A 26,461-nucleotide genomic window follows, 5' to 3' on the forward strand; every position below is an offset into this window, starting at 1 on the left:
AACATCACGTGACACACATGCACGTGCACAGAACATCATGTGACACATGCACACACAGAACATCACGTGACACACATGCATGTGCACAGAACATCATGTGACACACACAGAACATCATGTGACACATGCACACACAGAACATCACCTGACACACATGCACACACAGAACATCACGTGACACACACATGCACACACAGAACATCACGTGACACACATGCATGTACACAGAATGTCACATGACACACAGAGAACATGTGATACGCATGCACACACAGAACATCATGTGACACATACATGTGCATACACAGAACATCACCTGACACACAGTGTGCCACTGAGAGTCTGGGTACACTCACACACACATGACACACACACCCTCACCCAGGGACCCAATGCCCAAGCTGACTGGGTTTGAACCCTGGGAGGCTCACACATGCCCAGGCCCTTATTGAAAACACTAGAGAGACCCTGACGTGCTGCAGAGACACGGGATGTCCTGAGAGACAGAGCCATGCACACTCACCACCTCCAAGTCCCCATGAAGACTGCTCAGTTGTTTGTCAGGGAGTGCAGCAGCTCTCGCGAGGGTTCTCTCCTGCCCTCACAGAGTGTGCAATCTGGTCTGGAAGGTAGGCACAGAACAGGTCAACGAGCCAATACGGAGGCAGATGATACGCGGTTGTGATTACTGCGGGTGGGCTGATGACCCTATTTCGGAAGGAGTGCCCAGAGAAGGGTGTTTTGTGAAGTCCAGATGTGAAGCTGAGAAGCAGCCTGCTGTGGAAAGGACCAGCGGTGGGAAGCATTTTACACTTAGGGTCACGGCAGGGCAGAAGTGGCGTGTACGTGGTGATGGGGGAAGGCCGTGGTAGCTTCATCGCAAACATTCCAGAGACTGTGTTGGGTTTTGTGGGCCATACTCACCTCTGCCTCTGCACCAGGATAACAGCCATGGACCAGACGCAAGCCAAGGAGCTTGGCTGGGTTCTAGTCAAAGTACTTGAAAATAGAGGGGCACCTGGGTGGCTCAGTCATTGAGTATCTGCCTTCGGCTCAGGTCATGATCCCAGGGTCCTGGGTTCGAGCCCCACATCAGGCTCCCTGCTCAGTGGGAAGCCTGCTTCTCCCTCTCCCACTCCCCCTGCTGTGTTCCCTCTCTCACTATCTCTCTCTTTCTGTCAAATAAATAAATAAAATCTTTAAAAAAAAAGAGTACTTGAAAATAGGGAGCCAGGGGCACCTGGGTGGCTCGGTTGGTGGGTTGGCTGCCTTCAGCTCAGATCATGATCTCGGGGTCCTGAGCTCGAGTCCCGCGTGGGGCTCTGCTTCTCCCTCTCCCTCTGCCTCTTCCCCCCGGCTTGTGTTCTCTCACCCACACTCTCTCTCTTTCAAATAAGTAAATAAGATCTTTAAACAAGACAGGTAGCCAGTGGCTGCTGATCCCTGAGTTGAAGCAGCGGGGAGGACCAGACGCGGTAGTGCTCTCCAAGGCCCATGGAGGAGCTGGCATGGTCGGGAGCATCGGGACTGCGGGAAGGTGGCCAGGAGGTGCTGGGGACCATCTGGAGCCTAGTGACTGTGGAGACCACCAAGGCTCTTGGTTCCCTCACCTGTGAAATGGGGGTGGGGTCAGGACCCACTGCAGGGGGTGCAAGGGTAATCAGCTAAATGCCAGTAACACACAGGGTCTGACACACGTGGGGCCTTGAGCTAGACCCGGGCTGGGGCAAGTGCCCATGAAGGTGTTCTCACGGGGGAGCTATGTGTCTGAGTGGGAGGGGAAGCGTGTCCTCAAGGGTGTGTCCATGGGGCACACGTCTGTGAGGGAGAGCGTGTCTTCAGTGAGCCCCTTGTTCCCCCAGGATCCCCCTTCACCCGTGCCAGCCTCAAGAGCGGAAAGACAGAGAGCTCATCATACTTCCGTAGGAAGGAGAAGATGTTCCGGTTCTTCATCCGGCGCATGGTGAAGGCGCAGAGCTTCTACTGGGCGGTGCTGTGTGTGGTGGCCCTGAATACGCTGTGCGTGGCCATGGTGCATTACAACCAGCCGCAGCGGCTCACCACGGCGCTGTGTACGTAGCTGCAGCCTGGGCCTCCCCTCACCTCTTCCCGAACCACCTCTGGTCTGCAGCCTGGAAAACCTGGTTCCCAGCCTTTTGCCTTGGAATGCCCTGGGTAGGACCCCTGCACTGACCCAAGTGCCCCCAAGGGCCTCTGCTGGGGCCTGAGCTCCCCATCCTGGGTGCCAGGAGGCCTAGCTGATTGAACGGGTTAGAAACCCATCTGTCAGTGTGGTGGGAAAGGAGGCGGGGTCCAGGGCACACTGGGAGGAAGTTGATGGGGTGAGCAGGCACAAGCCAGGCCACGTGGACCTGTGTCCTGCCTTGGAAGGGCCTCAGACCCACGGACCAGAGGACTTAGCCCCTCATTCCAATCTGCCCAAGGCTGCGGCTCCCTTCCTGGACTCCTGAGGAGGAAGAGTCCTGCCTTCTAGCGCTCTTCCTGGGCTCTTTGGCTGTTTGCATTTTTTGGTTTTTGAACCTGACCAGGACTGACTTGCCCCATGTCCATGGGCCTAAGGGCCACAAGAGTCTGAGTCATGACTTCTTTTGGCCCTGGCTGCAGTTCCAAGGAGGAAAGGAAGAAGGTAACTGGGCTGGTTGAGGTCCCTTGCCCCTCTCCAGGGACCAGGGCTGACCTTCCAGGACCAACCCGTCATACCCTAGGGCTCTGCAGGCCATGGGGAGCTTGGTCTGGGTCTGTCGTCCCACCTCATGAGAGCTCTAGACACGAAGCTCCCTAGTAGTTTCTGTCCTCTGGTCAGGCCTTCCGCCTTCCTGTTTCCTGGGGGTCAGCTGCAATAACCCTGCTTGATATCTGGGGCTGATGTGGACACAGGGCCTACTGTGGATTCCCCTTGCTCTCTCCATGGGAGCCCTGTATGCCTGAAGCCTCCCTGAGGTGGCAAGAGAGTCTTTTCTCCAGAGAAGAACGCTCCTGGATCTGAGTCCTGGCCCCGGTGGGCCAGCCACACTCCCCTCTTCCAACCCTGAGCCTGTCAGCTTTAAGTAGGAGCTCAGGCAGCTCTGGAAGAGTTCTTATGAGCTCCACAGGCCACTTGAAAATGTGGGTGGGGTGACTGTTGGGGGGTGCGATGCTAACCTGCAGTTTCCCAAACTTGTACTGAAAGCTCTTGTTGTGTAATGGGGAAGGGCATAGAGGCAGAAGAAGCCAGAGGGGCCCAGGGAGCTTCCGGCAGGCAGCCTGGCTCGGGTTGCCCAGGGGAGCGAAGTGAGGAGGCGGTTTGTGTGCTTTGAACCGCCCGCTCTGGCCCCTAATCCATATATCCTGGGACCTGTACTTTGGTGTCTGGGGACTTTGTTTGGGACTGAGGTGAGTACTTTCCTCCATATCCCCTCAGGATAAAGTCTCCTCACCCTTGGGGGTTGGGTGGGGACCAGGGAGGTGGGGCTTCCTCTTGACCCCGCCAACGGTGCGGCTGTTCCTGGGGCTTCCTGGCCAGACCTTTCCTTCCCATGGAAGAAGCTGATGGTGCCCAGTCAGTCTTGTGGTTACTGCTTGTTTCCTGGGGACCTGCCACCCGACGGGGCAGGCAGCAACCTGCAGGACCTGATCACACATCTGTTGTGCGGGAGCACAGGCCTGGGAGTGCCCAGGTGCTGGGCCAGGCCACAGGCATCCCTGGCCACGCTTCTTCCCCCTTGCTGCTTTGTCTTCTCTGTGGTTCCCTGGGAATTCCTGAATTCATTGTCATTACCTGGGGAAAACGGCTGGCGGGAGAGATGGGTGTATGCTGGGTCTGCACACCTCTGCTCAGTGCCCTGGGCTCTGTCCTTGTCAGCTGGGCTGGAGCTGAGGAAGGCTGATCCAGCCAGGTAAGGCAGGTCTTGCAAGAGGCAGAGGCAGTGGCTGAGGTAGGAGGGGGGTCTCCGCCAGGACACACTAGCTGAGGACTGTGCACCTCAGCTGTGTGTCCATCCAGGCCCCACCCCCAGTACGCCACCAGAACCCCTGAGACTGAAGCCTAACTGGTGAGGGGGGAAGGAAGGGAAGCAACTGGCTGTAGGGCTTTGTCATCCTCTGAGCCCCCCGGCCTCACAGGACAGGCTTGGCCACCCTGTCCTCCGATTATGATACAGAACACCGATTAAATTCTCTGCCTCTGCCCCCTCCCCCCCGCCTTGGTGTGTGAATGCCCAGAGAGAGGGCTCATCTCTGTCTCTTCTGCAAGTTCAAAGCAGCACCAGCCTGTCAGTTGGACGAATGATTCAGGAGTGAATGAATGGATGCCCTTTCTTGGCCTCAGAGGGGAGGCTGAGCATATGAAGCCAAGGGTGTGTCTCCCGCAGGAGAGTGAAAGGGCAGGCAGGACGCTGGGGGATTTCTGGCTCTGGCTGCTCCCTTTCTCCCAGGAGGTCTTACCGTTGGCAGCTCCTGTGCCGGTTCCTTGCACTGCTCTCACATGGGTCTCCTGGGAGCAAGATTGGTGGCCGGGCAGCTGTAGCTCCAAGGTCTGGTGTGTGGGCAGGGGCACGGCCCATCTTTGTGGGCTCCTCCTCCAGGATCTGAGCTCTTCTTATGGGGTGCCCCACGGTGCAGGGGCAGGTGCCTTTGTGACCCCATGTGGAGAGGCTCTGGGACTGTGCAGGGTGTTGGGGTGTTCGGAGCTGGACTTGGGGGCAGGGCGCCGCCTCCCTACCCCCCTCGGACCTGCTGCTCAGCACAGCCAGGCCCAGGTGCCAGTCATTCAGGCCTGGCTGCAGTGGGTTCTTCTGCCTAGGTCAGTGGGCATCCGTGCCTGGCACCTTGGCCTCTTGGCTTCTCCAGGGAGTCAGCTTTGCCTTCTCATTCCTTATCGCATGCCTGGCTTGGGTGCCTCCGTGACTTTTTGGCTGTCTTCAGAGGCCAGGCTTGTTGTGTGAGTTGCTACCAGGAGCTGATTAGCCGTGTACTCAAGCCATAGTAGGGGGTTCCCCCCCTGAGACCGTGGGTCATACAGGTCGTTGTCTGTGTGTGGCAGTGGGGCTGGTGCCTCTGTTCCTCTGCTCGTGCGCAGTTGGGCTACTGTAGATCTGCCCCCGACTGAGGCTGCTGGGTCTCTGTGGTGGAGTGCATGGTGGAGAGCTGTGTAAGAAAGCAGATGTCAGGGTCCAGAGCTATGTGGTCCCCTCTTCTGTTGTCTGTTTTATCAGGAGCTGCTTGAGGTCCAGCTTCCCAACCAGTCCAGATGCCAGAGGCCCCAGGAAGGCTGGGCTAGTGGCCTTCTGGGGACTGGACTCTCTGGAGCTTACCCTCCACTCCTGCTCAGGGCCTGGACCCTCAGGGGAAGGCTCTGCCCTGAGCTCTGAGCCGCTTCGCTGGCTTCTGCTGCTCTGGGGCCAGAGGCCATGGTGCCTGTGGGCCACTGTACAGAATAATGAGCTGATTCCAGCTCAGCACCTGGGGAGGAGGATCAGAGACAGTGACCTTGTTCTGCTTCCTGGACTTCCTGGTTTGACCACTGGCAGAACCCGCTGCCTCTCTCGCTGTCCGGACGACCTGTTATTTCTCGCTCTGGCCGTGCGTGTTGTTCGGGCCGGCTAGGGCTTGTGTCTTGTCTGAGTGCCTGGAATTCCCAGCATGGCCCTCAGTTCCAGTGTGGCCTCCCTTTGGTCCTGAGGCCCTTGAGGGTCTGCACTCCCAGTGGCTAGGCAGGAGGGGTCGCCTGCAGGAGGGTGAAGGTGCCCAGGAGCCTCTGTGTGGCTCGTAGAGCCAGGGGGTGGCAAGTGTTGGCGCCTCCTGGGAGCCCCATGCTGGCCGGTCCAGTATTGGGTGGTAGGTGAACACATGAACAAAGTGAAAACCAAACACGGTGATGTGGGGGTTTTGGAAGGGTTTTGGGGAAGTCCTCACGGAGGACGGGGTGATTCTGATGAGGAGGCTGAGGGTCTCCACCATGCTCAGAACATGGGGTGGGGAGCAAGCCTGAAGGCAGAAGAATGGGTCTGAGGCCGTCCTCTGGGGAGTACTGTGTGGCCCCGGAACTCACTCCCGAGCCCAGTCCCAGGCCCTCACCTCCCGCAGAGCCTGTCTCTGGGCAGCACCACATTTCAGAGTGGACAGGCATCTCTTTGGGCCCCTCCCGGTCCCAATCCGTTCATTATTCTCCTCCTGAGCTGAGACTTCTGAGCTCAGGGGCCACAGACCAGGCCTGCAGGGCTCAACCCTGGGAGGGCCCAGAGGTCTGGTGTCCTCCAGTCTGGGCTGGAGCCAGGTGGGGGGAGGCTGAGAGCTAATCCCTCTCTTCTCCGGCTTCTCCTAGACTTTGCAGAGTTTGTTTTCCTGGGTCTCTTCCTCACAGAGATGTCCCTGAAGATGTATGGCCTGGGGCCCAGAAGCTACTTCCGGTCCTCATTCAACTGCTTTGACTTTGGGGTGAGTAAGATCTTCATGAGAGGTGCTGGCTGGGGTCCAGGCGGGTCCAGCTGTATCCTTGCTTGAGAGTGCACACAGCCCCCTCCCGGAATGCTGTACCCAGTATGTGCTGTAGGACCCAGGCAGTTGAGCGCCCTGTGACCCTGTGTGGGTCAGGAAGGCTTCCTAGAGACAGGGAGAGGTCTTTGACAAAGGGGCGCCCCATCCTGGTCGGGCCCTGACTTATGGGGGCGTCAGCTGCAGGACACCCTCCTTCCCACTTCTGACCCTCTCCGTGGAATCTGCAGATCAGCTGAAGGTGCCCCCTCTGTGCCTGGTACAGCCGTCTTCCAAATGTGCCCCTGCTCCACAGAGGGCTCAGTGTCCCCAGCAGAGCTCAAGGGGCTGTGATCCTGCTCCCTCACTGTCCTGCAGATCTGGCTCTGGGCAGCTTGGACACATGCTTCAGGGAGGACCTGACAGGGGCGTGATGGTCCAGCCCTTCTCGTGGGGCTGGCCTGGGTCCCTTCACCAACCTCTGTAGGTCAGGGAGGCCTCAAAGGCAGGTGTTCAAGACTCCCTGGGACAAAGCCCTTCCCAGGCCAGCAAGCACATGGACACCTCCCTGGTGCTGAGCCTAGAGCCCAGGGAGGAGCTCTGACCCAGTGGAGGCTCTCAGTGAAAAGTGGCCGTGCCAGCCCTGAGGAAGGTTCACGCCTCCGCAGAGTTCTGGTTGTAGGTAGAAGTTCAACTCGAAAATTCAGTGTGACGTTGACTTTTTCTGTCAGTGGAGTTGACGGAACATTGTGTCCACGGCTCTGTTAAATCCTCACAAGGGCTCCCGCTTTGTAGATGAGTAACTGGAGATGTTGTGTGATTGGCTCAAGGCTGCCCAGGTACTTTGTGGGGGAGGCAGTGTGAACCCAGCAGTTCTGGCCCTGAAGTAGCAGGTCTGTGCCACAAAATGCTGCCTGATCTCTGGGCGAAGGAGGGGCGGTGGCTGCCCAGGGTGCGCCCTGAGACATGGACACCTGCGGTTCTTCCTGGGATGGCTTCTTGTCCCTTGCCTGCTGAGTCACGAGGAAAGCCTGTGGCTCACACAGGCCGGAGGGACCCCAAAGAGGTTAGCAGATCTCAGAGAATCCTTGATCTTGTAAATGTGATTGTATCTTCTGGTTTGAACTAACTGGATCCCAGGACATGGGAATGATTTGCACATAAGCTAACAAATTATTCCAAAATTTAGCAGCATAAAACAAGTGTGTATTATCTCACAGTTTCTATGGGTCAGGGGTCCAAGGCTGGCTTAACCAGGTGCCTGTGGCCCAGGGTCTCAGGGAAGTCACAGTGCAGCTGACAGCTGGGACGCAGCCATTCCAGGGCTTGATTAGGACAGGAGAATTTGCTTTCAAGCTCATCACATGGCTGTTGATGGGACTTCCAAGCTCACTCATGTGGTTGGTGGCAGGCCTCAGTCCCGGTCACGTGGGTCTCTCCCCAGGCTGCCTGAGTGTCTTCAGGATGTGACAGCTTGTGATCGGAGACAGAGACTGAGAGTACCCAAGACAGAAGCCACAGAAACCCAGGCTCAGAGAGACGACCCATCAGTTCTGCCATATTATATTTGTTAGGAGTGAGTCACTTGGCCCAGCCCACGTTTAACAGGGGTGGGAAATATTACCCAGGGACATGAACCCCAGGAGGCAGGGTCACTGGGGGCCGTCTTAGAGGCTGCCTGCCACAGTCTATGCTCTGGTGTAGACCACACCCTTCCTGATGTAAAAGACACCCGTGTCCTCCCGCTTCCCCAGCCACCTCCCATTACAGTGGCAGTTCAGAGTCCAGGGCCTTCACGAAATCAGGCCCAGGTAGAGTCATGGGTCCTCAAGGACAGCTGCTCAGTCCCTCCCCACCTGTGGACCCACGGAACTAAAAAGACAAGCTGTCACCTGCACGGTGGCGGGACTGGCATAGATGAACTGCCGTTGGCGTTCTTGTTCAAAGGGGACAGTGGGACACACAAGGGAGTCTGTGGCCCATAGCGGTTCGGGAATCCAGCTGGGAAGAGTTGGGGATCCTGGGATTAGTTCCTAAGGATTGGGAAGCCCTCTGGGCTTTTGGTTTTGGCCTCTGCATCACCTTTCTTGTTCCAGGAAAGACAGCATGTGTTTTCAGCTGGACAGTTTTCTCAGCCTGCTTCCTACCGGTAGGACTAGGAATCCAAAGGCTTTTGTCTTGTACCGTCTGTGTCCCTTTCAACCCAAGCTGGTGATGTCTCTGCATAGCTGAGTCTTCCAGTGTGTTGTGGGGATGTTGTGAATCTTCCTGGATTCCACTTGAGGAAAGCCCTACCCAAACTCTCGCAACAGGCCCTTCCCTGTGGGGTGTCCGTGCTGAGATGGCTGAGGCCAGCGCACGTTGGTGCCCTGGAGGACTTGCTGCTCATCAAGCTGACCTGAGAGGCCGTCTCCGCAGGGACGGGCTCCCACAGTGCCACAGTTGAGCCCTGGCTTCCGCTGTGGACCATGCCATTTCTGAACTTGGCATCCTTGGTTGTCTGGAGAGGCAGCTGACACCCTTTCCTGTGCCTCTCCCTCTTCCCACGCCGACAGTGGGCGGCAAGAGCACCCCAGGCCGCACCTGCAGACTCTGCTTGGAGATCCCAGAGGCCTCCCCATCCATGCGGCACACTTTCTTCTCTTCACATAGCTGTGGGCAACAGTGTGGCCGAACTTCCTGCCAGTACACAACAGGACTTCTGCCCCCCTGTCCTTCAGACCCTTACGTGCAGCCTCCGCACTTCCTCACTGCCCAGAACCCATGGACATGCTGGGTTCACTGACGTGCTGCTCCATGCCCATTCTCTGGCTCCAAAACCACTCCTACATTGGAGAGCACTCCATTTCTGTCTCCAAAATGTGTATTGTTTTTTCTTGATGGATAACAAATTTCCCCAAAGTTTAGTGGCTTAAAACAACCATCATTTGTTATCTCTCACGTCAGTGGGTTGGGAGTCAGGTGGGACTTAACTGGGGGCCCCCAGCTCTCGCTCTCCCACAAGGCTGCAGTAACTGCTGGCTCTTTGGGGTGGGGAGCTCACACCCAAGCTCCTGCTTGTGGCCGACAGCCCTCAGTACCTGGTCAGGGGGGCCTCTCCCCAGGCTCCCTCATGTCCTACGTCATGGCAGCTGGGGACCTGCAGCAGAGCTGAGAGCACCGAGGAGGAAGCCAGTCTTTGTGACCGAATCTCAGGGGTGACAGCCAATCACTTCTGTCACATTCTGTTTGCTAGAAGTGAGTCACTGGGTCCAACCCATCCTTGAGGGACAAGGCTATACAAGGTTGGGATACCGAGTAGTGGGGATCACTGTGGGCCATCTCAGGGGCCACCTGCGTCATGGACGAATGGGAACAAATTCTGAGGATTAAGGAAAGACAGAGATGCTGGAAGACCAACAGTAAGAACACAGATTTAGGAAACTATGAGCTCCAGCCCCAGACAAACATCCGGATGCTGTGTGCATGCCGTGGAAAATTGGTGGAGGTGCTCAGGGTCACCAACGACAGGTGGTGGCAAGCTTGTCCCATGTGTTGTGCTGCCTGGGATGTACCAGGGGTGCAGCTGTTCGGCTGTCTGGACGTCGCAGGACGTCAGATGGTCTCTCAGCGATACATCTGTGTTCAGCATGGAGAGATATGCAGAGGATGGCTGTGCATTTGGGGTGACCTGCCAGAGCAGATGTGCAGGTTAATGGACCAGCATTAAACGCTACAGGGGTCTCCAGTCATGGCCAGGGCCTTGATTCTGGCACATTCACCAGTTTCTCAGTGCTGTGGGAGAATGTTGATGCTAAGCTGATCTGATTTGCAGTTGGCCAGTCAGGAAAGCAGTAGGCCTACGCTCGCTCCATATCCTGTGTCCCCGTGGTGCATCCAGGGTGGGCATGTTAGGGGGCAGGTGAGCACCCGGACTGGTGTGTGCTCCCCGAAGCCTGCAGGAGCTCAGTGTGAGGCATGTACCTTGTGTTGTGGATGCTTACGGTGTGATCCAGAGATGCTTCATACAGAGGTGCAGGTGTGGGATGAGTGGGCATGTACCTGAGGCTGACCCTGTCTCCCGTGCAGGTCATTGTGGGGAGCATCTTTGAAGTGGTCTGGGCTGCCATCAAGCCAGGAACCTCCTTCGGGATCAGTGTGCTGCGGGCACTCCGGTTGCTGAGGATCTTCAAAGTCACAAAGTATGTTACCTCTGTGCTCCCGGGTGAAGGGGAGAGGGGGAATGCGGGTCACATCTGAGACTGGCCTACACAGCATGCTTCTTCCCAGGCATTCGTGGTGATGGCCTTGAACTCAGATGTCTGGAGTCTCTTTTTGTGCTTATAATTGGTTTAAATACAAAAGACAGTTATAAAGCACCTGCCCAGCATGACTCTGTCTCGGCCCTGGGGGCCGTATCTATCCTCAGGGTTGTTCCCGATTGGCCCCAATGTTGCCGGCAGGATTCCTGGTTCTCTAGTTAGCTTGCTTCTTGCAGTTTCATACTGTGCCCTCCTTTGAAACCAGCAGCCCCATCTTTCAACTTTCAGAGGGTTACTTTGCTTCATGGTTAACAGAGAAAAAGGAAGTTATCAGATGGAAGTTTTTTTATCATCGCACCCCAAGTCCTTCCACCTCCCCTGCAGCCCCACCCCCAGGAAGGGAGGGAGGCCTCAACTGACTCTGAGCTGACCTGAGCCGGCATGGTTCCTCCGTGGCTCCCATTCCCAGGCCCGCTTTCTCCACCCTGTGCCTGACGCGGCCCTGTTTAAGCTGTGGCAAGAGGGCAGTGACAGGCCTGTGTCTTCTCTTCTATTCCAGTTGGTTCTTTACGTAACCCTGGAAGCCATTTGCACCCTTTTGTCTACGAGGGGGCTGAGGCCCAGGGCGGAGGTGTGATGCAGTTACTGAGCGAGTGCTGGTCCTCTCTGCCAGGGTTCCAGTGGTGGGAAGAGGGGGTGCGCCTCACCCATAGCTGTCTCACCCACAGCAAAGCCTGCTCTGTTCTCAGCTGGTCTTAGCTGTGGCTGCACACACACCACAGCGGGGACCTCGCCTACCCTGAATCTTGGACTCCCGTTGCATGAGTGTGTAGCCGCCCACACAGGCTCCAGCATGGATTTCCATGCAGTTCTCCCCAGCAGCCTGGACCATGACAGCTGCAGGACCCAAGGAGCAGAGCTGTCAACAGTGAGCTTGTGCAGGAGGCCCTGGGGTCCAGGTCACCCCTCCAGTGACCTTTCAGAACCCCACTGATCGCCCCAGGGTAGATGGGAGTACTACTGGTCTTCTCCAATCTGTTTTAAGTCCCAACCTGAGACCATTTGAAGACATGATGGTGTCACTGCAGGAGAGTGTGGGCGAGAGTCTGGTCTAGCTGAGTCCACAAACACGCTGGATGTCTCGTGTGGCATGCAGCCAGTCCTCTGTTGCTTCCCCGCGCTGTGCTGGTACCTCGCTCCGGGAGGTGACTGCAAGACCTGCCTCCACCTTGGTTGTGGGGCCTGGTGTTTTAGGGGCGCTGCTTCCTTCCAGAAGTCAGGCCACCCCTGTCCTGAGGAGGGCTGGCTTTTCCAGAGTTTTCCAGCCCATCTTCCGTGAACCCTCAAGTGCCTTGTAAGAGAATCCATGGAAGATAGGTGAGCCTCTGTGCCACTGGCCCTTGGGAGGACAGGGCCAGGGATGCTCAGTGACTGCTGTCTGTACTGCCACTCCCACCTGTCCACGGTGATGGAGACACAGAGGTGTGTAGTATGTCTCGAGGTGGCTGGAGGGAAAGCCACACGCCCCGGCCTCTTCTGGGGAGGAGCTCTCCAGATGCGGACATGGGGTTGGACCCCCAGTCACCCCGTGAGTGAGCTCTCAACAGCCAGACCACCACGGACTTTAGTGGGGCCCATGTGCCATGGGGTCCAGTTGCATGAGACATGCCCAGAGACATGGTCTCTGCCCTCCAGGAGCGTTTGAAGAGTGTGACGGAGGGGTGGGCATTGTGGGGTGCCAGGGAAATGGTCTCGCAGCGCCGTCGCCCCCAATCCACGCTGTGTCCTGGGCCCTTGCTGAGAGGGGCATTCACACTGGGTTATATATCACGCCTCACAGCCCTGAGGACCGGCTTGATGCAGGCCAGTGGGGCTGATTATGTTCTGCTCCAGCTCCTTCTCTACTCGTGGTCTGAGCAGAGATGCCTGGAAGCTGCCTGGGTGTTGAGGGGTGGAGAGGGATCGGGCGCCATTCTGCCAGGCAGAGTGACAGGGGCAGGTTCGGGAGATGAGGGTGAGTCCAGCAATGGACACAGGATCTCTGCCGCGCCCCCGGAACCCCCAGTGGAGGATCTGGAACTCTCTGGAGAAGAGCTCTGGCCTCCAGGTGTGGGGCCTTTGGGGTTTAGAAGGCCTCGGAAACCACAGGTGTGACTGGGAGAGCCCTGGAGTGTGGCATCTGCATGCGGGCAGGCGCCTCCGCGTGGGCGCAGCTGGGCGTGGACACACCCCACCTGCCCCGACAGGTACTGGAGCTCCCTGCGGAACCTGGTGGTGTCTCTGCTCAACTCCATGAAGTCCATCATCAGCCTCCTCTTCCTGCTGTTCCTGTTCATCGTGGTCTTCGCTCTGCTGGGCATGCAGCTGTTCGGGGGACAGTAAGTGGGCCCTGGAGGGGGTCGTATGAGGCTGAGGGCCCCACTGGGGAGGCAGAGCTCAGAACAGACGTACTGCTCAGGCCCCCTCCACCTGTCTGCCGCCTGGAGGTCCCCCAGGGGGACAATGGCGCCGAGCACACAGCCCACCCACAGCCTGGGACAGTGTTGCAAGCCGAGGTGCCAGATCCCCTGGCTTCTGGTGGGGCGGCCTCCTCCCAAGGCTTCTTGTTTTCCTCAGGTTCAACTTTAAGGATGAGACCCCGACAACGAACTTTGACACTTTCCCCGCGGCCATTCTCACTGTCTTCCAGGTAAGGCTCCTGGCTCTTGGCACACTCCTGGCCTGCTCAGCTCTCCAGGTATGGGGAAGGCAGCCTTCCCTGTCAGCATCTGCACAGCCAGACAGCCACCATTTCAGACAGAACTTTCCAGAAAACAGGAGAGAACAAGTGGGAGATGAGCATAGGGAGGTCTCCAGTCTGTGGGACTCTGTCACCAAGTCTAGAGCCTGGGTCTGGAGAGAAACCGGGTCCCAAGAAGCATGAGTTCCCTGGGGGTTCAACGGTCCTGTGGCCACTGGGCTTCAAGCCGCCACCTTCTCTCCCAGCCCCTAGGACCTGGAGTTACAGCTGTCTTACCCTTTGAGAATAAAACAACAGAGTGCTATCCATGCTTCTCCCTCCTGTTTGTCAGGCCCAGGGGTCCTTCAGTTTTGTGTCTGGAGATCACGCCCGCCACGGCTCCTGGGGAAGCTGAGTCCTCTGTGAGGCAAACCTTGTCACTCAGGCGATCTCTGCCCTCTCGGAGGGGTTCCCATTTGAAGACTCTCTTGGTTGAGCAATTGGCCCCCTTGCAGGGCTGTAGCACCCCGGCACCCCGATGCCCCCCATGACTGGCCTCACCGATAGGATAGTGCCAAGTGTTTCTGTCTTATGAAGCCTCCTTGGATGCCATGCCTGCTGTTGAGCAGGTTGGGGTGGGTTGTTGTTTGCCCAGGGTGACTCTTAGGGAAGTCCAACAGGCTCAGCTTAGCCCCTGGCCTCTGGGGCTGCCCTTGGTCTCCAAGTTGGGGCCTCTAGCAGAGGGTGGCCATGACCTTTCCTGTGCAGTGTGATCTGTTCAGTGATGGGAAGGAGCTCCTAGGGCTGCCCTGTGGGACCTTGGAAGTCAGGCAAGGGGAATCGGTGGGAATGTGTTCCAGACACCGCAGTAGGAAGGTGAGTGGAGTCAGGGCAGCAAAGGCATAGGGTTTGTGGCAGAAGGATTGGGGCTGGCAGAGGTCAAGTTGGATGGGCCTTCAGAGCCAGGCCCACAGGCTTCGCCAAAGCAGGGAGGTGACATGATTGACAGAGCTCTGCTTTGTTCTGTCTGTTACAGGAAAGGAGTGGAATGTGGTTGGTTAATGGTGGTGGTGTGGGACAGAGGGGAAGAAGAAGTCAAAGTTAGGGGGAAAAGATGGGTTCTTCTGGTCAGATGATGCTCTCTGGTTTGGACCTCAGACCCCCCTCTGCTCTGGAACATGGCAGTAAGAGAATAAATACACCTAGAAATTAAAAGGATCCAGCCAAGCAGAAAACAAACTGTGGGCTGGAAATGGAACAGTAAGGAGAGATGCAGAGGCCGGGGCACCTGGGATGTGGTCCGGGCGAGGCAGGCGGGCTGGGCATCAGAAGCATCCATGTGTGGCCTGCCTGACTCGTTGCTGGGGAAGGTGTGTGGCCCTTTGAGGAGCAGAGGAGCAGAGCTGGGAGAGGGTGACTATGGCTGGGGGAGGCCGAGAAGTTCACAGGAGCAGATGGCTGGCCAGGCCAGGCTTGCACATTCCATGGATGGGGCTGGGCTGGGGCCTGAGATCCCAGGATGGGAGCTCACTCTTGCTTCTGAACGGGGCTGGAAGGGGTAGGGAGAATGTGTGACCAAGAAGAAAACAACATCAGGTCTGCTCATGGTGAGCAGACAGACTGAACCATGGTGAAGCTGATCCCACCGAAGAGGGCGGACAACATGTGCAGTCGGAAGGTGAGCTCACTCCAAAAGAAATGGGAATAAGAGAACAATGCAGGTGACTTTGCATCAAATGTGCTTGAGATCTACCCAGTGTTTGAGGAAGAACTTGTAACACATAACACAGAATTATGGAAGAAAATACCTGAGAACCAAGAATAAGTTAATATGAAAAAGAACTAAGTAGAAATCCTAAGAATGAAAAATAGTGCTCTTTAAATAGAAAATTAAAGGGCCAAATATACCGTGGACACGACCTAAGAAAGGATGGGTGAGCTGGAAGATGTGGGGGAACTTGGGGGTGAAGCCCAGCACTGTCCCGGGCGAGTCTTAGAGGGCGTGCACTCGGAGGGCCAAGCAAGAGTAATGTCAAACCTGGATGTGTTGTGATAAAGAGAGAGATTCCCCACAGAAGAATGACAGTCTGACGGCAAGGGTTGGGGAAGGAACTTTGAAATCCTGGGGAACAGCCCCCATGACCCCAGAATGCCGATCCAGAGAGCTGAGGTTCAAGCTCAAGGGGGAACTGGACACGTTCAAATGCAGATATGGAGAGCTACCAACCCCTGATTGCTGAAAGCACCACAGACGTTTATACATTTAGCAAAGCCAATGATTTAGAAAAAATAGATAAATAACATTACACTAACCCAAGAAGAAATTAAAGACCTGAACTATTTCAGAAATGGAATGATTAAAAATCTGCCTACCCAAGCCACCATGTTCTGGTAATTTTATGAGTGAATTCTACTAAAATTTAAGAAAGACGTTATTCCAATTTTATGCAGATGACTCCAGAGAAGACAAAAAGGAAGGTACCTGGCTGGCTTTAAGAGACTAGAATAACCTTGATAAAACACCATAACTGAACTAATGTGAGTCCACTGCTTGGTGACTCACAGGAAGAGACTACAGCGGGAGGTGGGTTGTTGCACAAAGGAAGCTTTTATTTGCAGTAAATAAAGAGATCACCGGGAATAACTTCCGAAGCCATGACTCCCCATGTGGGGATGAGTGGGTTCCTTTGATTTAGGGCTCAGATGAATATTCAGAAAGGGGAGCTTTGTCAGTGCATATAGAGGTGGGCATAAGGTCACGCATGCACACTCAGGAAACATGTCTATACATGCATTATTTGTATGTCATGCTAATGGGGTTTGTGCTCCCCCGTGGAAGGAGACTTTCATATTAGAATGAGGCAGAGGGAACTGCCCCACACCTACACAGGTGGGAGTCAGTGACTGAGCTCTTCCTGAAAAGACAAGGTTAACATTCATGTGAATAAGAGGGGGGGTCAGTGGGGGTCTTAGGTCATGATCACAAATGCAGAGACAGAAGGGAAGTAATATCTAATCAAATTGGATATGCTTGTAAATTAACAAATCATCTTTATGATCAACTTGACTTTATCCTAGAAATGCAAGATGACTTAACATTGGAAAGCCTATTAATGTAATTCATCATCTTAGCCAATTAAGGAAGGAAAACACCTTGTGATCAGAAAAAACATGTGACTCCAGCAAGACCATGGCACAGAGTGAGAGGACAGGAGAAACAAGATCGGGAGATTTGTTCACTGTGGAAGCTGGGTGATGATAACATGGGGATTCAGTACACTCTATGTATGTCTGAAAATGTGCATAATACATTTTTTCTAAAAAGGTAAGATCACATGATAAAACCCAACACTCCTTTCAAGTAAAAAGTCTTAGCAGATTATGCTGGTGTCTGTGGTCTGCAGTAGGACAAGAAAATATGGAACACAATTTCTCAGGATTGATAAGGAAAAAAGAATATTCACAGCTAAAATATTTGTATACACAGAAAACTCAAGTGTTGTGATTGCAGATGGTATGGGACAATTTGGTTATCCATAGAGCAAAACATGAAATTGGGTTCCTAATTTGTTCCATATTTGAAATCAGTTTGGATAGATTAAGACCTAAATGTGAAGAGCAAATCTGAAATTTTAGGGGGATGTACAGGAGTGTAATGGTACTAACTCAAGGTAGGGAAATCCTTCTTAAGATACAAGAAGCACAGATCATAAAGGAAAATATTGACAAATTTGACTGTTAAAATAGAAATGACTGTGCATCAAAAGACACCACGAAAAGGTTGAAAAAAAGTCATGAACTTGGAGAAGACATTTCCACAGTATTAGAATAACCACTGAAGTGTCCAAGACATATCAAGAACTCCCACAAATCAAAGAGAAAGACAAATAGTATCATAGGGAAAGGCAGAGTGTAAATAAGCATCTCATAGGAGAGGAAGTTGGGCTGACAAATAAACCAGTAAGAACAATTACCAATGTTGCTAGAGATGCAAATTAAACCCAGCATGAGACAACCTCTCCACCTGTCAATTTAGCAGAAGTTAAGAAATCTAATATCAAGTTATAGAGGAGATGTGGAGAAATGAAGATTCTTTTATGCTCTTGGAGGGTTGGTAGAACCACTGTGGGTAGTAATGTCGTAAAACCTAATACCTGGAACTTGTATGGGAGTGGTTCCTGTTGTGGGTCTGTGCTCGGGAAAGTCTTCTGCCCAACTGCACAAGGAGATGCGTGTGAGGCATCACAGCAGCATCACTTATAATAGCAAAAAACTGGGAGTCACCAAAAATGTCCATCGTCACAAGAATGGATAAGAAAAGTGTGTTGTATTATCTGTACAGCAGGAACATGAATGACCTAGAATTAAATGTGTTAACGTGGATGAATCTCACAAATATAATATTAAGCAAAAAAAAAAAAAAAAGATTCAGAATAATGCACAACATATGATACTATTTAAATAAGGATGAAAACATGCAAAACAGTGTTGTTTATGGCATCCATGCAGTTAAAGTATAAAAGCTTACATGGGAATGAGAAACACCAGATTCAGGGTGCTGTGCTGCTGGGAGGTGGGCTGGAGGAGTTCTACTCAAGGGGCGCCACCTCCCTTTGAATGCTCCCTTTCAAGCCAGGTAGTGGGTACATGGAGGTTTGTTAAAAATTATTCATCTTTCCTTTCTGAATGTGTGAAATAGTACATAATTAAAAAATCAAAGGATACAAAAAGATAAACTAAGTAGAAATCATCAAAAAGAAAGCTGGTATAATAATAACATCAGCCAAAATTCAAGTTAAGGGAAAAAAGCTTTAGTAAAAATAAAGAAGTGCATTACAGAACAACAAAAAGAAGGAGCAATCATGAACCTGCATGACCTAACAACATGAACTAAAAATATACTGAGCAGGGGCACCTGGGTGGCTCAGTCAGTTAAGGTGCTGCCTTCGGCCCAGGTCACTGATTCCAGGGTCCTGGGATCGAGCCCCACGTCGGGCTCCCCACTGAGCGGGGAGCCTGCTTCTCCCTCTCCCTCTACCTGCCACTCCCCCTGCTTGTACTCTCCCTCTCTCTCTAATAAAAAAAAAAAAATCCTTAAAAAAATATATATATGTACTGAGCAGCAACTGATAGAAACACGTGGAAGTCCACATCTTACAAGAGGTTTGTAATACATTTCGATCAACCCGTAGGATGAGGCTGAGGTCTATGGAACTCTGCACCCAGCCGACAGCAAACAAAACAGTCATCGTTTGGGACACCTAGGACATTCACAGAAACTGACCACTTGTTAAGTCACCCAGGAAATCCCTACAAATCTTGGAGAATTGTCATCCTACAGAGCACATTCTTGATGTAATGTAAATAAACAAACCATGTGTAAAAAGTTATTTAAAACCTTCCCCAGATTTGAAAGCTGAAGGACTGAGCTAAAGAAGACATCACAATGGACCTTACAAAATACTTAAAAGTGAACAATGACATCAAAACTTATGGAATGACGTGGAAACAATACTTGGAGGAAAATTTATAATCTCAAATGCAGTCATGAAAATAAAAGAAAGACTGGAAATAAACTAGTGATGTACTCATCTTAAAAACCTAGAGAAGAGAACGGGTAAACCAAAGAAAAATTGAAAGCAGGAAAAAATGGTTAATAAGCAGACATTAGTGATACAAAACTAAAACAGCAAGGCAACAAAATCATATAAAGCTTGCTCTCAGGAAGACTCAGACAGACAGCATCGTGGCAAGACTGGCCGAGAGAAAAGGCGCAGAAGAAAAGTATAGCCTGGAAGGGAGGCCTACCTGCATGAAGGGAGAGATCGTTTTAAATCCCCAAGGATATTATGGTCAGAGATTTGAAAACTAAGATGAAAACGCACTGTTATAGGAAAACCTCAAACACATAAATTAGCTCAAGAAGAAATTAAAAACCTGGATAGCTTTCTAACCATTAAAGACAAGGGATCTGTAGAGCTCTTTTCCTGCCCTGGGCCTGGCAGGTATAAGGGGAGTCCTACCAAGTGCATAAAATTCACTTGTGCTGCTGAACACAAGATCAACATACAGAAATGTAGCTTTCCTATGACCTAACCATTCAATTAGAAAATTCAATTAAAATGAAATATTTCATTCCAGAGGCAGCAAAAGCTATGAGGCACCCAGAGATCTACAAACAGCATGCAAGACTTTTATGGATGAAATCAGGACTTGTTGTCAAAGGACCCACAGATCTGGGTACACAGGGGGTATATTTATAATGGGGAGTGGCAAAGACATCTGCTCTCCTAATTTAGTCTCTTGGAATTCAGCATATTGATAATGTGGAAGAGTCAACGTCCAAGAACCGTCAAGACGATTCAGGAAGGAGGGGTCTGCCTCACCATGTGTCAAGAGTTTTTACGAAGCAGGAGGATAGTGAGGTATGAAGAGCAGACCAGAGAAGCCAGAAATGTGGCCAGGCTAGGTAGGAAGCTGGCCGTAGGAGGAGGATGGGCACAGAGTAGGTCTGTGAGACTCAGCTGTCCACTGGGAGAAAGGTTGATCTTCATCCCTGAGTGTACACAGAACAGTAACCACAAACTCCAGTTGGATTCCAAACCTAACTGTGAAAAACCAGACTTTAAAATGGTTTGAAGAAAATACAGAAGAATATTTTTATTGCCTTCAAATGGAGAGGAATTTCTTAGATGCAGGGCACTTTGTCATAAAAGAGAGGCCAGCTGCGAGCATTTCCAGTAGTTCTGCAGACAGAGGGCAAGAATGAGCAAGAACACACGGAACACACGGGAAGTCTCAGTCAGTGGGAGGGAGGTGAGGCGTCCGGGATGTGAGACGGTCGAAGAGGCCCCAGAGGACGACACCTGACCAGCTGGCCCTCTCACTCCTCAGCCCGGAGCAGCGCCCACCACAGGTGTAGCCTAGGGTGAGCACTTCGGAAACCCCTTGTAAAGTCGGAGGTGCACACGGCCTGCTGCCTGGCCATCCCAGCTGTGGGCAGACCTTCCACGAGTGCAGTGAGACTCGGTAGCAAAATCCTGGAAAGAAGGAAGCTGCCAGTCAAGAGGCGTGTGGGTTGTTGGCCTGAAGGTTTAGTGTTCGGTGGGGGACAGGAGTAGGTGGATTTGTGTGCCTCGTGTGGATAAACTTCAAAGATACGATACTGAGTGAGGACAGCAAGCTGAAGAACGGTGTGTGTCGTTTGATACCTTCCTGTGAGTGTTTAAAACACGCGTGGTGTATTTTGTTTATAGATACATGTGTGTCGTGTGAGTGGAACTCTACTGACATTGTTCCTCACCAGGTTTGTGATTGGGGTCGTCTGTTGGGAGTGATCACGGGCAGTGGGACCTGATGCAAACGGACAAATGTGAGCAGTGTCCATTTTGGTTGGTGGACACGTGAATGTCTGTTATGTTCTCCTCTTGTACTTTTCCAAAAATACAGTAGCAAAGAGAGACATGTTTCCTGATGGGGCAAGGATTGCATTTAGCCACCCTCTCTGCTGGACCCACTGTCGCCTAGACTGTAACATCATGGCCCAGGCGGCTCTGGGAGTGGGGAGTTCTGCCTCCCCAGCCCGGCCTAATCTCCCCAGCTCATTGCTACAGTTCTCCTCCTTGCCTTTGCTCACCTTTTCCTTCGGCCTGGGGCTCCCTTCCATTTTTGGCCGAAAAGCTAGAGCACATTCATCTTTCGAGGCCGGACCCAGCTCAGCAGCCATGTCTTTCTGGAAGTTTTTCTGGAGGACCGTGGGCCACCTTGACCTCCAGAAGCACCATCATCTAGAAACCCGTGTGTCTGTGCACATGTGCCCGTGGGTGCTTGGGATGTAGCCATGTCTTGACCCTGAGCGTGCACATGCATGTGCATGTGGGTGAAGTGGCCATGCAGGCATACCCTGTGGTGCTGTCCCCCCACAGATCCTAACAGGAGAGGATTGGAATGCAGTGATGTATCACGGGATCGAGTCGCAAGGTGGAGTCAGCAAAGGCATGTTCTCCTCCTTTTACTTCATTGTCCTGACGCTGTTTGGAAATTGTATCCTTCTTTGGGGCTGGGATGCAGTGTGGTTAGTGCTTGGTCTGGGCCTGCCTCTCCCTCTTCCCCCAGGAGGACGTGGGGGGGGGCGGTTGTTGGCCACAAATATGAGAGGTACCCTCTCATCAAGTGTGAACGATGTAGCTCTTCCCTCAGGGGAGCTGGCTTAAGTCTAGATGGTGACTGTTCTCCAGGCAGCCTGAGCTTGGGGGTTCCGGAGGCTGTGGGGGCTGAGGTTGATGGAAGCATGAGTTGCATGTACGGTACCCAGAGGGAGATGGTATGGTCAGTGGCAGGCTCAGGAGGGTTACGATGGGAAGACGTGGGCTTTGAACACTGACGGCAGTCGGTTTGGTTTGGTTTTGTTTGGCCACTTTAATTCAGTAATTAAATTTTGGCCCTGGGCTTTTAAAAAACTGTTCCCTGCTGAAAACATCATACCTGTGGAGAAATATGAAGCAAGGTTTCCTGTGGTGGGTGGCTGTTGGGCTCGTGTTTCAGGACCTCAGGATGGGAGGGTGGGTCTGGGGTCCGGGAAAGCCCAGCAGCTTGGTGGCGGCTCTGCCTTAGGCAGGCCACCTGGGAAGAGGAGGCTGCAGGGCTCATGATGGGGGCAGTGTTGAGGGCCAGGAGAGGTGAGGTGTGAATGTGGCCCCACTGCTCAGGGGGAAATTCAGGATAAGCAGGGGCACTTGGGTTCTCAAACTCTTCTGTACATCAGAGTCCCCCAGGGGTGGTTAACGCTCAGGTTCCAGCCCACAAATGTGATGCTAACATGCTCCCCTGGGAGTGCTGATGCTGTGGCCTGGGGACCCCCACTTTGAGATCTGCTGCAGTAAATAGCCCGCAGAGCCCAGAGAAAGATCTGTGAGTGGCCTTCTCCCAGACTGACCTACCGGCTCGGCCGTATTTCCCTGCACGCACACCTGGACATGTGACCCTGTTTGCCCCTCCTTGCCCCTGCCTTGCAGGCTCTCACGCCAGTCTGTGACCTGTGACCCTGCAGACCTCATTCTCTTTGCCTGCATTCGCCCCAGAGGGGCTGCGCACATCTGTCCACCCTGTGTAGTTCAGGGCCTGGACCCCAGGGCAGGGAGCCCCGTCTCTGTGGGGGCTGAGCAGGAGGCCCAGCAAGGAGGAGTCAGGGGCTCAGAGGGGCAGTGTTTGTTCACTGTTTAGCAGGCGGGTGGGACTTGGGGGCTGGCTGACCGGAAACCCGGAAGTGGCAGCCAAGGTTGTCGGAGAGGAAAGGGGCCTGCAGTGTTGACCTCAAATGATGGGGGTAAGGGTGGGGAATAACTGCTCTTCAGAAGGAGGGGCCACCCCACCCCACCCCACCCCCCCGCCCCGAGACTGAGTAGCGGCCTGAAGCTCATCACATCTTTCTGACCCTGCACTGTCAGGCCAGGTGTGTCAGTGCTCAAGCCTCGTGCTAGCCAGTGGGAATCGTTCCCTCTGCCCCTGTGCCCCTCTCTGGCTGGGCCCTGAGCTCCAGGTGTGGGAAGGCCTCTGAGGGTGCTCATGGCTGTGGTTAGTGCAGGGAAGTGGCCCCCAGCCTCAGTGTCTGTCCTCTGGGCTCTGCTGGAGTCCCGAGCAGCATTGCCTATGAGGCGGCACCCTGGCACGTTGGTCCCCTTGAGCCTCGGGGGCATCTGCTTGCCAGACTGGGTCCTGACCAGCAGCAGTCATCGCTGTTGTCCTCATGCAAAGCTAGAGGCTATGCAAGGCTTGCCCTGGCAGGAACAACGGCCAGGTTGGGGTTAGGGGGGTGAATCCCCAGGCCTGTGGCTAAGGAGCTCAGTTCTAGGGCTCTGACTGGGGTGACTTCGCCCCCAGAGGACATCGGCAATGTCTGAGACAGTTTGGTTGCCTTGAGGAGAAGGTGCTGCCGCATCCAGGTGCTGGGCAGAGGCCAGGCATGCTGCTCAACATCCCACGACACAGGGTTGCCTGGCTCCAAAAGTCAGCAGAGCCAAGGAATGAGGTGACTGGGGAGGGCCTGGGTCTGCGGAAGAGTGCTGAGGCCTGACACGGGGTGCAGGGAGGGGATGGTTCTGGGAGGTGCTGTTCTGATGTGCGCAGGAGGGGAGCTTGTGGGAAGAGGCAGCTCCGGCCCCAGGAGAATTGGAGTGACTCAGGTCAGTGGCCTGATCTGGAGAGATTGGAGGCGGCAGCCCTGGCAGCTGGGCTAGGCTGTGTCTGGGGGTGACAGGGGCCAGAGGAGCCAGGGGACTGGAGGGGCATGGGGCCACCAAGGGAAGGAGGCTGAAGGCTAGTCAGGCTCTGGGGAGACAGGGCCCAATTCTCCATGGGGGAGCTGGGGTATGACTGTGGGAGACTGGGGGTGGGGGCAGAAGGGTTCCCTTCCTTAGCTGGAGCCAACCAGACACTCTGCTGAATGTCTTCCTGGCCATCGCCGTGGACAACCTCGCCAATGCTCAGGAGCTGACCAAGGTACGTGCGTAGGAACACCACCTGCAGCCCAGGAGGAGCAGAGAGGGGTGGGGGGTGGCAGCCTGTGTCACTCAGTGTGAGTCCAGAGAGCCATGAAGAGGGCCAGTCCAGGGTTAGGACTCATGTGACCACTCTCTGGGGGAGCCTCCTCAAGGTCCTGGACAGGTAGAAGTTAGGCTGCCACTTGGGTGTGCGAATGGGGCAGAGGAAGCGTGGGAGATGCCATGCCAGGAAGGGCAGTTCCTGGAGAAGCCAAGAGCTGGAAAGAATGGCCAGAAAGGTAGGAGGAGGTATGAGGAACAGGAGGTGCAGCCCAAAGAGAGCCCTAAGCAGTGGGGGGGCAGGCTGTGCTGGCCCAGGGGTGAAGGACCCTGAAGTGTATCAGGAGGTGTGGCTGAGTGAAGCGGCAGGTGTCCCCTCAGCCAGAGGCATGCCGGAGGTGAAGACCCTGAAGGGAGGTGTGGGATTCCCTGTGCCTGTCCCTGGGCGGCAAGGGGGCCCCTGTGGTCTGTCTTGAGTGTGCATTGTTGCGCTCGGGCAGTCCCTGGGCAGTTCTGTCCTCAGATGCTGGGCCTGGCTGGGCCCTGGAGGAATGGCTGCTGCCTCCTTGTCGGCTTGTTTGTGTTTCAGCAGGACGGCTTCTTCTCCCAGCCGTGCCCGGTGGGTGGCCTCTAATATTCATCTCTCATCCTGGAGCCTGGTGGGGGACGTGATTATACATGTCCTCCCCTGTGGTTTCCTTCCCGATGACACAGCCCCCTGCCTGGTCACCTTCAGCCTCACAGCCACGGACGGTGCGGCTGGCTCTCCCGCTTCGTCGGCCTCAGGCTTGCGCTTTGACAAGCCCCGGCTCCTAGTGTGGAGGGTCCTACCGCTTGGTCAGGCCACCTGCCGCAGACGCCCGCGTGCTTGCTCTCTCGGCTGAGCATGTGGCCTGTGTGGGCACCTCTCGCCTGTGTGCTAGAGCTCACACCTGTGCACATCCCTGTGTGTGTCTGGTGCAGTCCAGCCCGACTCTCAACGCCATCTCTGTTCTGGGGCTGAGCTTGACTTGGGCCTTGCCTGAGGAGGGCAGGTGCGGATCGTGTCTGCAGTCAGCAGAGGCGCGGCTGTGTGCAAGGGCCCCCTCTGCCCCCACCCTACTCTCTGTAGAGGCAGGCCTATTCGTGTGTCTTCCTTTGCTTCTGCGGAGACTTCCTCTTCTCCCGGCCCAGGCCTGGGCTGTGGAGGTGCCTGTGGGTACAGGGACTTCCCTGGCTCTGGCTGCTGCCTTCGGAGGGCCTGGAAGTCCCACTGGCCTGCTCATTTCTCTGTCGGCCAGGGCCGAGACGGGCTTGCCATCTCGAAGTGGCCGGAGGGTGCTTGTCCCTGGCTCCTGGCTGGGCTGCTGGGGCAGGGGGGACCCTGTGTCCACCGAGCACCTCTCGGTGTCAGGATTTCCGGGACCACATGAACTGGGGGTGCTCAGGAGCACTGGTGGTCTGGGCACCAGCTGTCTTGCGGCAGCGGTGAGCTTGAGCTTGAGGTTCTCGCTGTCTCTTCAAGTTGGGCCGTGGGTGAGGACACACCAGGGAAGGGATGTCCTTGGGGCCCTGTCTCCATGCAGTCAGCCTGTGCGATGGCCCCTTTGTACCAACAGCCCTAATCCAGGAATTCCCTTGATTTGGAAGTTGGGGCAGGTAGAGGCCTAGCTGTGTCAAGCTGTGGGGCATTTCCTGGGCTGGCTGTCCTTCCTTTACGTTCCCACAGTGTATTACAGCATCATGTTTTTTCAAAGTGGAAATAAACTCAGTGGAGTTTGTAGAAGCTCATCCTCTGCCCTGGAGGGCTGTCAACTAGGATGGCATCCATAGCTTGAAGAAGGACCTTGATAGGGGTGTTCTGTGGTAGATCGAGCTTTGCCTGCTCTCTGGGGCCTGAAGCTTGAAGACCTCTTCACTATGGTGGGAAATCTGCAGACACCTAACAGGGGTCTTAGTTCTTGCCATTTGGGGGCCTCTAGGAGAAGATTTAAGGACATTTTGGGTCACATTGGGAATGTCACCTTCCATGGAAGCCAGGTGGGCTCAGGATTGGGGTTTTTGGGGAAATAATGGTGGTCTCAGCAGTCTAGCTGGATGACATGGAGGCCTTAGTTTCCCACCATGGGCCCATGGGCTCAGCCCCGAGCTTTTCATTCAGATCCCAGGAGCAGAGCATGTTGATTTTGCCTAGTGACATGGGGTTAGGGCCAGAGGGTCTGCTTAGATGTCCACTCCCCTTCCCATGGAGGCCAGAGGCAGGGCAGGGCAGGATATCTACACATGTGTCAGAGAGCTGTGGGGTCCTCCCCAGGAACTTGGTGGGAGAGGGAACACAGGTACTGGAAGTGGCTGTCCAGGTGGACACAGGGAGGGACTTTCCAGTCACAGCTGGGGACAGGTAGACACACGTGACCTGATGGGTCCAAGTAGGAAAAGCTCAAAGGCTAGGAGGTGGCCCTGCTAGACCCACTGCTGGTGACAATTCCTGTGAGCGATGCTGGGCCGGGATC

The 26,461-nt window shown here is 54.3% G+C and overlaps 1 protein-coding gene across 1 annotated transcript in view; it reads left to right on the forward strand.

Annotated features, from left to right (window-relative positions):
• Positions 1-26,461, forward strand: part of CACNA1B (calcium voltage-gated channel subunit alpha1 B) — a 183,650-nt gene that overhangs the window by 59,338 nt on the left and 97,851 nt on the right. Inside the window, exons 11-17 of the mRNA XM_021691077.1 lie at positions 1,863-2,072; positions 6,323-6,435; positions 10,540-10,652; positions 12,959-13,090; positions 13,329-13,401; positions 21,357-21,474; positions 23,861-23,928. Of these exons, the coding sequence (XP_021546752.1) occupies positions 1,863-2,072; positions 6,323-6,435; positions 10,540-10,652; positions 12,959-13,090; positions 13,329-13,401; positions 21,357-21,474; positions 23,861-23,928 (827 nt within the window). The remainder of the gene's footprint in view (positions 1-1,862; positions 2,073-6,322; positions 6,436-10,539; positions 10,653-12,958; positions 13,091-13,328; positions 13,402-21,356; positions 21,475-23,860; positions 23,929-26,461) is intronic.

The sequence above is a fragment of the Neomonachus schauinslandi genome, chromosome 13 (assembly GCF_002201575.2).
Source record: "Neomonachus schauinslandi chromosome 13, ASM220157v2, whole genome shotgun sequence".
NCBI classification, from domain to species: Eukaryota; Metazoa; Chordata; class Mammalia; order Carnivora; family Phocidae; genus Neomonachus; species Neomonachus schauinslandi.